The 9896-nt window shown below is 35.3% G+C and overlaps 1 protein-coding gene across 1 annotated transcript; it reads left to right on the top strand.

Annotated features, from left to right (window-relative positions):
- The first annotated feature begins 941 nt into the window (after positions 1-941).
- LOC306851358 (uncharacterized protein) lies at positions 942-8374 on the top strand. The gene is made up of 4 exons (XM_079387531.1): positions 942-1133; positions 2640-2753; positions 6200-6242; positions 6378-8374. Exons 1-4 carry the CDS (start codon positions 1080-1082, stop codon positions 6485-6487), a joined length of 321 nt encoding a protein of 106 aa, XP_079243657.1. The 5' UTR covers positions 942-1079; the 3' UTR covers positions 6488-8374.
- The last annotated feature ends 1522 nt before the right edge of the window (positions 8375-9896 follow it).

Raw genomic sequence — 9896 nt, 5'->3', positions numbered from 1 at the left:
TCTATAATAAATATCGTTTAGTCAGCAAAATGTCAAATCAAGTGTAATTTATTTAAAAAAATAATAATTTTATTTTTAAGCATTAATAGATTTTTCAAGTAAAACATTTCACAAAAAGGCTTGTTAGATTGTTATGTTAAACATTTGGTTTTTCACAAGCAAGCACTAAATTTAAAAAACAAGTTTTAATCATTATTGCTCTCCATTTTTAATGCATTTATGGTGTTTAGATAAAGATTTTGCTGCTGTGGTTTTGAACATGATTGATTCATGAATGAAATCACACCTTCTGCTTCTATACAGTTGCTTACTAATTAAAGTCTGATTAGTTGAGAAGAGATTCTGAACAAATACATGTACTTTGATAACATCTGCTTTACAGGTAGTCCTGTTTACAAATGTGATTTCTGATGTCCTGGTGTAAATGTATTTTACAGCGCCCCATGATAATAATATGAGAGCAATTTTAAAACAATATTTCAATGTTTTTGCAAGCAAACATAAGATTTCCCGGGAACTCAACCCTAGTGTTTTGCAAACGGTTTTCTTAGTGGAAAGCAAAGCTTTTGTCAGGTAATACAAAAGCATTGACATCTAATTTTTAACAAATAAAATATACTTATTCAAATATTATATTTATTCAAACTTACATTGAAATGTTGTACACTATAATATATAAAAGTGTAAATAAATGTATATACTACAGTATGTGAAAAGTACATATTTCATGTGCAAACTAGTGCTTGCCTTTATTTTTATCATTTGCAATGAGTGTTTTAGGTGGTTCCTTACTATTCCTTTGAGTCACTTAATTCAAGTTAAGTGTAATGTCTGGCTCAGGATGAGGTGAAAGCTCTACCCAGAGGGATAAACGCTCATGTGCGCATAGGAAAAGATTACATGCCTCCTATTTCTGTAACGCAAAGCTCTTTAAATGACTTAGCCGTGTGAGTGTGTCTGGCTGAACAGCAAGATGCAGCTCTAGATCCTTGACTTCTCTGAGTATAACCACGTTTGACGTGTTCTGGACGGGACTACCTGAAGAAAAACACAAAAAAGGCAGTGAACAGACTTTCAAAATGCTGGTGACAATGCTAACAGCCATGTATATGATGGTGAGAGTGGCTAAACAGGTAAGGCAACTCATTGGATTATATCTTTGTGCAGTTGTCACCAATCGTCAACAAACCAGCCAAACCCAGCTCAGTTGACTGAAATTATTTTCATAGTTTCATATGCCAGACATTATGAGCTATGACAAAAATGCTAGATAGACAAAAATTATGAGAGGACACACAGGGCAATATCACAATTATTATTATTTTTTATTTATTTTCTTAATTAAATAGGTCCTTTTCTCACTGACTATACTTGGAAATGAGAGATAACATGCATTTATTTAAAAGAGCTTTAGAACATATGGACAAAAGGAGAATTTTCATTAACGCTTTAACATTAAAAACGAGATGCTAAACATTTTGTAGAAATACATTCTTTAAGGTTACTTTTAGGGGTGTTTCTCTCACCAGCTTATTATGTAAATGTCCAGCATTCTTGCATCATAGGAGCATTACTGTCACTTCCCCCAGTTACTGGCTGAGGTGGAAATGATGTCACAAATGAGGGACAGTCAGGCTTTTTGTAAAAAAAAATTAAACAAATGAGTGAACGAAAGAACAAATGAACAAATAAATAAATATTTAAAAATGGTTTATGCTTATGTTCCTTTTAGTTTAGTTGATCATGACATGTAATACTATTTTATGAGCCATTTTCACATTTTAAGATTAGGAAAATAAATAAAATAAAATAAAAATGTGAAAAATATCAAGACAAAGTTAAGACATAAAAATATAAAATGTTTTAAAGACAGTTATAATGTGGCAGGGATGTACATAAATAAATGATAATAATAATAATAATATTAATTGTACTCATTTGTAAGTCACTTTGGATAAAAGTGTCTGCTAAATGACTAAATGTAAATGTAACAACAACAATAATAATAATAATAACAATCAGGAATAATAATTCCTGAGACACAAAAGTGCCTGTAATTGATAAAACACCCTTAAATGCCATGGTACGTTATGGTAATTATTTAGTACATGGTATGTATCAAAATATAGAAGCATGTACCATGACACTATTCTAATGCCACAACTCAATACTACTACTACAAAATACATATTTTGAAATGTATTACATGAAAAGTCTTTAAGTTCACATTTCCTCTCTGGCTGGAAATACAACATCCTTGAGTCTCAGTAATAAAGATATTAGGCTGCATGACATTGCAATTCAGGGCCTTAATAATATTGATAAACAATAGACACGAGACTGCAGGATCTAGATCACTTAAGTTTTGACACGAATGTTCTGTTTATTCCACAAGAGTTGATTTAATTCACAGGGGACAAGATATAAGCTTTCTAATGACAGATTAGCATGCAAGATCATGACACATCATGAGTCAAACCAATAAAAACCTGACATCGTCTTAAAGAGGCAAAATGTGGTCTCAAATGGAAAAATGTATACACACACATCAACAACAATGTACTGTACAACATGCAACACACCCCAGCACATACAACACACATGCACACACTGATTCTGCTGTGTCTGTCCTGCTTCAGCTGGGTGTTTGGTGGGTACCTCAACAGGAACCTCTTCCGTACATGGTGTCTCAGCCGCTGCCATGGCAGGTCCACTATGTCTCCCACAGTCGGAAAGGAAGTCGTTCAGAGGAGGTGAATATACTACATTGCACGACTGCTAACAACCCCCCCCCAGAAGAAGTCATGTTTCGCCCTTTAGTTAAATAATTAAAAAAAAGAGAGTCTGCATAATGAAAATTAATCTTATATTTAGGATAATTAATTTGTACTGGATAATAATAATAATGTGGTAAAAAAAAAATCATGAATTAATAATTGTCATGACAATTATGTGCACATGCCCCCAATTATCGTTATTGTAATGTGAAAAAAATCTCACTCTCATTAATGCAAATCCCCAAAACATAAACACATATATTTCAGTTATATAAGTATTTACACATTACATAAATGTTTGTGTAATGAGATAATTTATTTGAACAAAACTAAATCAATTAATTAAGCTTTTTATTTATTTATTTATTTTCATAAAAAAAAGTCCAGGCAGTCATTATTATTATTATTATTTAGATTACTTATATGCATGCGAAGATAGGAAACATGCTTAATATTCATGAAAATAATGTTACAAACAAACAAGTAAATTAATTAAATTAATTAAACAAATAACTGACTAAACAAACAAACATCATCATCATCATAAACAACAACAACAACAACACTAATAATAATAATAATAAGCTTCTGTCTTTATGCTAATCATTTTCTTGATTTTGAGTTGACATATGACCACTGCAGTTCTTGATCAAATTCACCCTCAAAGTTCTACAGCAATAGTCTATTACATTTAAAAGACTGTACTTACAGAATATCTTTTTGAAAGAGTAAAGGTGAGGGTGAAAGAGGGCAACGCTGGTGGGTGGACAAAGAGATGGGAATCATAATGAGGCCCTTATATATGTGGGTGGCCCTTGTTCAGTGCTTTGGTCTCATTTGGGGGTTTCTTTCTTGCTATTAGTTTCCATGTGAACATAACCTTACATTCCTAGCCGCTGGATCCTGTTATATCATTCTACTGAAGTTGCACAGCTTAGAGTTATTGTCAGACATTAGGTGCCGTTCAAGGCCAATACACACAGATATTCCCTCTCAGAATATCTAGGCTTGGACATCCCTCAGGTGCCTGTAATCCAATGGAGAAGGATTTGTGTCTTACGGTCTATAAAAGAGAAGTCTGTGTAGATGTCCCGAGCTTCTGCTTAAACAACAGGCCTGTTTCACACCGCCACCTAATAGATTTACAAATCTGTGGTTAAAGCTAGACATTACAGGAAAACAGGGTAAAAAAAAAAAAAAATAGATATCACCCTATTTCCTTCAGTTTATTCATTACAGTACATTATGAGAACTGTTTTGCATTACAAGTATATTCTGAAATGTCATGTTCAAATATGCAGCCAATATGAGGCGGTATCTTAATAATTTATTATATAATTTATTATATATAATTTAAATTTGAAAGAATTAACAGTTTTACAGGAACTCCATTTATAGCCAGAAATAGAATGTTATGTTATATTATGTTATATGCATGTATATATGTGAAAGACAACATGTTATGGAAGTAAAACAAGTCAACAAAAAAGTACCTTCTCGAAAGCCACACCTTTGTACCTTATTTTCCCTGAATAATGCATATTAATACCTTATTAGTGACAGCTTATCTTTTTTCTGAGTGTACATTAATGTTTCATTAAATATTAATTCATTTCCATTTGATATATAATTTATATATTGATATATAAAGAGCAGAGAGCATAAAGGTAGTCATTCAGCAACATTTAGCAAACACCAAAGCATATCACAGAACACTGATTACAGGGACAATCCCTTGTGAAAGTCTCCTTACTAAAGAGAGCAAAGCCGCTTTTCTTTTGGATGTGCTGGAACAGTCAAAACAGTCAAATCAGCCTGCTAATGGTTTTCAATTAATAATTTAATAAGGTTATGACATCTGTGTACTTTCTTTGAATTAGCTCTTTTGTACACCAGGTCTAATGTCCGTATGGGTTTTGTGCTTTAGCATGTCGATCAATATATATATATATATATATTATTACCAGATGCCATCCAATATGACATCAAGGAAACTACTTGGTCTCCAGTTCAAGAGGAAACTTTCCTATCAAATGTAATGTAATGTTATGTAAGGGCCACACAGTCCTTTTAAAGATTTATTTATGGGTCATACAGTGCCTTTGAAGAGAAATTGGTCAGTTAAAAGCATCCAAGAAATACTCTCAGACACTTTCATGCACATTTCTTATTATATTGAAATCTACTGAAATAGTAATTTTCCATTTGAGTGAAAATACTGCTGGTGCACAGAGTAGAGTGCCCATAATGACCATGACATGACCCCAGCGCCATGAACACAATGAGCCGTGCAGTAACCCGCTGCAGAGGCATGTGTGGAATGTCCCGGCAGAGACGTCTCACACCTGTGTGATCTGTCTGTGCCACCATGTCTGGCACATTCCGGCGGGAAGTACAGAGAGGAGACACGTGTGATAAGACTGTCATGGCTGATGCTTTTGTGCATTCAAGGACATGAGGATGCACTGACACTTCCGTGGACCTCAAAGTAGTGACGTAACAGCAAAGTGTAAAAGCATTTTTGAGAAGGTGCGAATTTCTGAATCGTTAAAAGCATAGTTCACACAAAAATGAAAATTCTCATCATTTACTCACCCACGTTTCATAATTTTTTGTCGGAATATTCTAACTTCTGTATTATTAGTGAAAAATAAATAAAAAAATAAAAGTGGTCCATAAGACAGAAGTGTATGGTGCTTCAGAAGGTTCTTCACAGCGATGCCACAGAATAACCATTTTTGGTTCCACAAAGAAGCATTCAGTCAAAGGTTCTTTAAAGAACCATCTCCTCCTTACCTTTTTATATTCTGAAGAACCTTCTTTCTACACAAATAATCTTTTGTGAAACAGAAAGGGTTCTTCAGAGGTTAAAGGTTCTTTATGCAACCATTTAGACAAAAAGGTTCTTCTATGGCATCGTGAAGTGTAAATCATTGTGTGATTAAATACCCCCCCCGCCACCAAAAAGTTTACATGCCTTCAAATATGCCATTTTAAGTCAATGACTGCAGGTCAGGGGACAGAAAATAACCACTGACATAAAACCTCTTTCCAAAAAGTCTCCTTTTGTGTTCCAGAAAGGACAGTTAGTTATTCAGGGTTGGAACAATACGAGGGTGAGTAAAGTGTGTAGTTTCTATGCAATGGCATTAAAATGTGGAACTGCAACAGGTTTCAAACCCAAATGTTCTCCCATCTACTATTGGTTGAAAAACAGATAGCCCCGCTCACAAACTCACACGATTGGTTCAAGCACTGTTGCTATGCCATGCTTGTCAGGATGTTCAATTAGACAAAACAATGTTTTGATAGCACCAAGATGATCACACTTTTCTGATGGCTTATTTATAGTTGTCTGTGCACATTAAAAATATATAAAGGACACCTTTTAACAATTAACACTTTTTTTGTTTGTTTTACAGTTTGAGGGCCAGAGAAGGAACAGCATAGGAGTTTACAGAAAGAGTAAGTATGAACAATTCTGAAACAAAAGCTCTAAAATAAAATATTTTGTTACATAAAACATAAAATATTCTCGAAATGATCCTCTAATTCTCAAAATATTACCTAGTTTTAATCATTCTCTTCCATGTTTTTCAGACTCGTCTTCCAGTAATGGACACACCAAAACGTCTGCCGAAAAGGCAGTGGCTACAATTCAGAACCAGTTCAGGAAGTACCAGGAAAAGAAGCAGAAAGACCACAAATGAAAGCTTTTGAAGTGTCCATTTCACGCTGATCAAGACCCAGTATTCTCCTCTCTGAACCCTATAACCCCAGCAACTGTTCACATGCAAACCTGGACTCCATCAATGTTAAAGGACGACACCTGTGAGCGGCACAGTCACGTATTCTGATTTACAGATAGCTGACATCTGCAAGAAAACAAATTCACACAATGACAAACATTTCAGACCATCTGCTGATAACCGACGCCACAAACTTCAGACACATAAACAGATCTTTATGATAAATGAGGACAATATGTACACAAAACACGTAGACTACATACAAAATAAAATATAGCAAAATATACAGAAATCTACTCCACACATTTCTTTTCTCAATGAGTTTTTGTTATATAATGCATTTCTGAGGACAACTGTGTCCTCAAAATATAGTAAAATAAACCCCCACACACTTATTTTTTTCCCATAATTATTTTAGGTTAATCCACATTGCGTAACAATGAATATACTCTCATTGTAACATTTATATGTCACATACTACGTGGGTATGTGCCTAGGCGAGGAAGTGCAATATGTGCCTAGGTAGAAAGCAAGGTGAAAAATGCTGTCATTTGTCAATCTGTCATTTGAAAGCCTGCAGAAAGTGATTTTTATACACCCACTGCCATGGTAACGTACAATCACATTCAATAAAGATTTTATTTAAGTCCCACGTTCTTGCTCCAAGATGTAATGTCATTCTTCCCTCTGCTGGCGAGCTAGTGCTAGTGGAAGCCTCAAAAATCAGTTGCCTGCAAATCCTGAATAGAGAATATGAATATATACAGTGAGTATATACAGGAAAGTATTCAGACCCCCTTAAATTTTTCACTCTTTGTTATATTGCAGCCATTTGCTAAAATCATTTAAGTTAATTTTTTTTTCCTCATTAATGTACACACAGCACCCCATATTGACAGAAAAACACAGAATTGTTGACATTTTTGCAGATTTATTAAAAAAGAAAAACTGAAATATCACATGGTCCTAAGTATTCAGACCCTTTGCTGTGACACTCATATATTTAACTCAGGTGCTGTCCATTTCCATGTCCTAAGAGCACAGTGGCCTCCATAATCCTTAAATGGAAGACGTTTGGGACGACCAGAACCCTTCTTAGAGCTGGCCGTCCGGCCAAACTGAGCTATCGGGGGAGAAGAGCCTTGGTGAGAGAGGTAAAGAAGAACCCAAAGATCACTGTGGCTGACCTCCAGAGATGCAGTCGGGAGATGGGAGAAAGTTGTAGAAAGTCAACCATCTCTGCAGCCCTCCACCAGTCGGGGCTTTATGGCAGAGTGGCCCGACGGAAGCCTCTCCACAGTGCAAGACACAAAAAAACACCTGAAGGACCACAAGATGGTGAGAAATAAGATTCTCTGGTCTGATGAGACCAAGATAGAACTTTTTGGCCTTAATTCTAAGCGGTATGTGTGGAGAAAACCAGGCACTGCTCATCACCTGTCCAATACAGTCCCAACAGTGAAGCATGGTGGTGGCAGCATTATGCTTTCGGTGTTTTTCAGCTGCAGGGACAGGACGACTGGTTGCAATCGAGGGAAAGATGAATGCAGCCAAGTACAGGGATATCCTGGACGAAAACCTTCTCCAGAGTGCTCAGGACCTCAGACTGGGCCGAAGGTTTACCTTCCCACAAGACAATGACCCCAAGCACACAGCTAAAATAACGAAGGAGTGGCTTCACAACAACTCCGTGACTGTTCTTGAATGGCCCAGCCAGAGCCCTGACTTAAACCCAATTGAGCATCTCTGGAGAGACCTAAAAATGGCTGTCCACCAACGTTTACCATCCAACCTGACAGAACTGGAGAGGATCTGCAAGGAGGAATGGCAGAGGATCCCCAAATCCAGGTGTGAAAAACTTGTTGCATCTTTCCCAAAAAGACTCATGGCTGTATTAGATCAAAAGGGTGCATCTACTAAATACTGAGCAAAGGGTCTGAATACTTAGGACCATGTGATATTTCAGTTTTTCTTTTTTAATAAATCTGCAAAAATGTCAACAATTCTGTGTTTTTCTGTCAACATGGGGTGCTGTGTGTACATTAATAAGGAAAACAATGAACTTAAATGATTTTAGCAAATGGCTGCAATATAACAAAGAGTGAAAAATTGAAGGGGGTCTGAATACTTTCCGTACCCACTGTATATATATAAGTTCTGAATGTGTAGTTGCAAGTAAGACATATTAAATTGCCAGACTGGTCTGAGTCGGGGATTTATAGTAGGCTACTGCTTGTGATTTGACTAAAGGAGACATGATTGATTTATTATCAGAATTTAATGTTGGAAAGTAATCTTCTTTTCATTTTCTTTCATCATTCAGGTAAATAAGAGTTATGCATGACGGACGGTGTTACGAATATGGCCGCCGTCCACCGAGTGAACGCTTCCATATTTTTTTATGTATGGATGACTATTAATAGAAACTGGAATAGGCCCAAAGACCGCATACACGCAGTTTGGAAGATAGATGGATGACTAGAGCATGTCTTCATTGGCACTGTTAAGGTAACCAAACTATTTTTTATTGTATTATTGGCGCTCCCTCTATGTGTCACTATAAGTTCAAGGCGAGTTAATGAACAAAATAAATACTGAGTGCACCTTATATAAGTATTGCTATCGAATATTGCTATAGAGACAATTGTTTTCAACATTTTAATTGTTTTTTACACGTAAAATATAGATAGATAGATGGATGGAATATTTATTAAAAATGAAACAAAAAAATCACACAAGGGACAAGGCACTATTCATAGAAAGATAGCTTTATTGCACAAGGTGTTGGAGTACTCTTTTTCTATTTTTGTTTTGTTTTCATAGAAAAAAACTGTATATTTAAACACAAGCAATTGCAAATTGAAGCAACTTTTCCATAAAAGTTTAGGAATCCCCTCCGCATTTTTTAAACTTTTTTTCCCTTTTAGTTATTTGTCTCCTTTTCCTTTTTCTTTTAATAACCAGCAAAATATTCAGAGCATGCAATGCCATTTTTCGTCAAGTTAACCAAAAGGTAGAAACAAAACAAAAAGTAAAAACAAACAAAACAACCAACAACATAAATGAATAAAAACATAAGACAAATTATAAAAAGGAGAAAGTAAATCAAACGCCAGACATCTGGTCTGGGTTCATGTGCCCCATTCAAAATTCAAGGTGTAAAGTATTTTTTGTTAGATTTTATACTTTTTTTTTTGTCTTTTTAATCCCCTCACATTTAAAGTTATACCTTTAACCAGACTTATAATTGTGCCCTGGTTGCTAATGGAGATGTCGAAAATAGTAATTATTTATACAAAACAGTTTCATATATACAAGAGTCTTTATTTGTAGATTAGAAATTATGCTGACAGGGAGGTCTTGGGTATAG

Source organism: Barbus barbus (assembly GCF_936440315.1).
Source record: "Barbus barbus genome assembly, chromosome: 31".
Taxonomy (NCBI): Eukaryota; Metazoa; Chordata; class Actinopteri; order Cypriniformes; family Cyprinidae; genus Barbus; species Barbus barbus.
This window is presented reverse-complemented; position numbering and strand designations above follow the sequence as displayed.

Coding starts and splice junctions, on each gene's coding strand:
- LOC306851358 (XM_079387531.1), top strand. CDS start 1,080: ATGCTGGTGACAATGCTAACAGCCATGTATATGATGGTGAGAGTGGCT. Junction 2,754..6,199: donor AAGGAAGTCGTTCAGAGGAG/GTGAATATACTA, acceptor TTTGTTTTACAG/TTTGAGGGCCAGAGAAGGAA. Junction 6,243..6,377: donor CATAGGAGTTTACAGAAAGA/GTAAGTATGAAC, acceptor CATGTTTTTCAG/ACTCGTCTTCCAGTAATGGA.